The sequence below is a fragment of the Phalaenopsis equestris genome, unplaced genomic scaffold, assembly GCF_001263595.1.
Source record: "Phalaenopsis equestris unplaced genomic scaffold, ASM126359v1 Scaffold000150, whole genome shotgun sequence".
NCBI lineage: Eukaryota > Viridiplantae > Streptophyta > Magnoliopsida > Asparagales > Orchidaceae > Phalaenopsis > Phalaenopsis equestris.
In genome coordinates, this window is record NW_018164592.1 from 482,628 (window position 1) to 485,298 (window position 2,671).

The 2,671-nt window shown below is 31.9% G+C and overlaps 1 protein-coding gene across 1 annotated transcript in view; it reads right to left on the bottom strand.

Moving 5' to 3' along the window:
• The window catches only part of LOC110021853 (E3 ubiquitin-protein ligase AIP2-like), a 30,299-nt gene that overhangs the window by 276 nt on the left and 27,352 nt on the right, over window positions 1-2,671 (bottom strand). The window contains exon 4 of the mRNA XM_020720534.1: window positions 3-19. Coding sequence (XP_020576193.1) covers window positions 3-19 — 17 coding nt within the window. The remainder of the gene's footprint in view (window positions 1-2; window positions 20-2,671) is intronic.

Consider the following 2,671-nt stretch of genomic DNA (forward strand, 5'->3'; position numbering starts at 1 on the left):
GCGTTCCAGCACCAATTTCCTGAAATATTTATTATGCGGTGTGGAGAAATTTACTGTAACTATTAGCACCGTTCCTTTCAACGCGAGTTATTATTTACAGCAGCTGATCAAGAAAACCTTACACCTACTAAAAGGTGAGATTAACATGGCATAAAGAGGAAAAAAATTAAAAAACAAGACATGACAATAGAGGAGAATATGATGTAATAACAAAAGTGTAAAAAACAGATAACACTAAAATCTCTCCTAAAATCTATCTAATGTTACGGTAGCAATTTTATTTTCCCACAAATCTGAGACATGCAGCTAGCTGTCGGTGAGGTATCAAACGACTAATATTTAAGGATATGAGTTTACAAAAAAAAAAATCCGTCATATTATGATATAAATCAATAGTATTTAAGCTTATTCCAGTTTTCTGTTTTCCTTTTCCTGTAACTAACAGTAACCCAAAGTAGAGAAGTATTGGAGTAGTGAAATCGTCAGAAGGAAAGAGGTGGAAAGGAAAAAAAAAAGGAAAATAGACCAGAGGACAGGAAGATTGAAAAGAAGAGCAGAAGATGGGAGGAGGAGAGGCTAGAGATTAGAAAGTAAATCCCAAATTTCGTGATCTTTTCTATAACTGTTGAGCTTAGAAGTTTGAATGAGAAAATAATCTTATGAGGCAAAATATATAGATATATATATATATATGTATATATATATATATATATACATATATATATATATATATATATATATATGTGTGTGTGTGTGTGTGTGTGTATCTCAATTATTCTCCAAATATATATATAATTGAGAGATAGATTTGTGTTCATAAGGGAATTTTTTTTTAATTGAGGAAAACAATATCTCTATCAGATAGTGCAGAAAAAGAATGAGGTTTCTAGTAGAAATAAAGAAATTCATCCCAAAGAGTATTCTACAAATATGTTGAGACGCAGAATTTCTAATATAGAGAGCAAATTATTCCTGGCACTATTATTTGTAAATTACTGCAGTTAACTATTGTGTTCAAACAGAGTTCAACATATTTCTACATAAGTTTGTTCAAATTTAGTTAATAAAATATGATGCATACTTAAACCTAAATGTTGATTTATTCATATTATATTTTATCTTCATTTCATGTTAATGCAAGTTGATTGATCACATGTGTATATCCATGCTTAAAAATTTTAAATGCTTTAGAATTTGATGTTCAAGAAAAAAGTAAATATTATTTTGTGAGAGAAGTTGGCATATGATGATGATTTGCACAGCTAAGAGTAAAATTATGATGAAATGAGAAAATGAGCCTGAGTAGGACCCAGAGAGGTTATCAAACTGGATGCCGACCAAATGATATGAATGTGGTAAAGCTTATAAAGACATCATATGATACTTCTAAAACTATTACCAATATAAATGAGAAAATGGAAGTAAAACAAATAACTTCGTAATATAAAAAATTGATTAGCATAATGCATTAGATATTTTATTATTTGAAGAATACAGTTCATTTTCTTGCAAAAAGTTATTGAGGTGGGATGCAAACCCCTTCCTAAATACCCTCCAAACACCTAAATTGATATCAATATGATTATATCCTTTACTTATTTAATTATTAAAGATTATTTTGATGTAAAATTTTAGCACAAAGCTAGTTATGTCTATAAGTAGAAATGCTCATGCCAATTCAAAAGATTAGCCAGCTTATTATTATTTTTTTTCTAATATTTTGAAAGTTGTACTAGAATATTTATTCCATCGAGTTTTTAGCTTATCAAATATTACATTGACTATTATTTCAGGCAATGAAAAAGAGCAAGTAAAATTATAGTCAATCCAATTTTGTCCTCTATTCCTAAAATTGATGTATAATTTTAAATGCATGTTAACAAAATAAATATATATCATACACTCTCTATCTCTTTCTCTTTTACCATCTCTGCCTTACCTCTCTCCATATCTCTCTCCTTCTTTTCCCTCCCTCTATCAATCCCCCACTCTTTACCTCTAATCTCTCTCTCCTTCTCTTAACCTCTCTATCTCAGTCTCTCTAACTTGCTTATTTACTCTATCTCTCTCACATTCTCCCTTCTTTCGCTCTCTTTCTCTCTCTCTTCTCTCTATATTAATCATCTCCCTCTCAAGCTTACTCTCTTCACTCTCTCTCCCTCCCTTCCACAATCACCCTCTCTCTGTCTCACTCTCCCTCCCTCCTTCACTTTCTTTATCTCTTTTCTTGCTCTCGCTTCCTCCCTCTATTTTTACCTCTCACTTGCTCTATCCCTCTCTTATCATCTCTCTCACTCTCTACTTCTCTCTCACTCTCTGTGATTAGCTTTTTCTCTCTTTCTATCTCTCTTATCCATGCCCTCTCTCCCACTCTCTATCTTTTTCTCAATCTCTACCTCATTATAACCTTCAAACGCTCCCTCCCTACGTCCTTTTTTCTCCCCCTCTCTGTTTCTCTCTTTCTCTCTCTCTCTGTTTTTATTTTCAACTCCCTTCCTTCCCTACTCTCTCTACCATCTCACATAAATTTTCTCAATTTTCTCTTATCTTTCTTTATCTTTCTATCTACCTCTCATATTCACTTTTAATCTCTTTAGTTATTTCTTCTCTATCTTTAACTCTTTCTCACTTTCTGTCCCTTTTCTCTCTTTTCCTCTTTCTTTCCATTCTT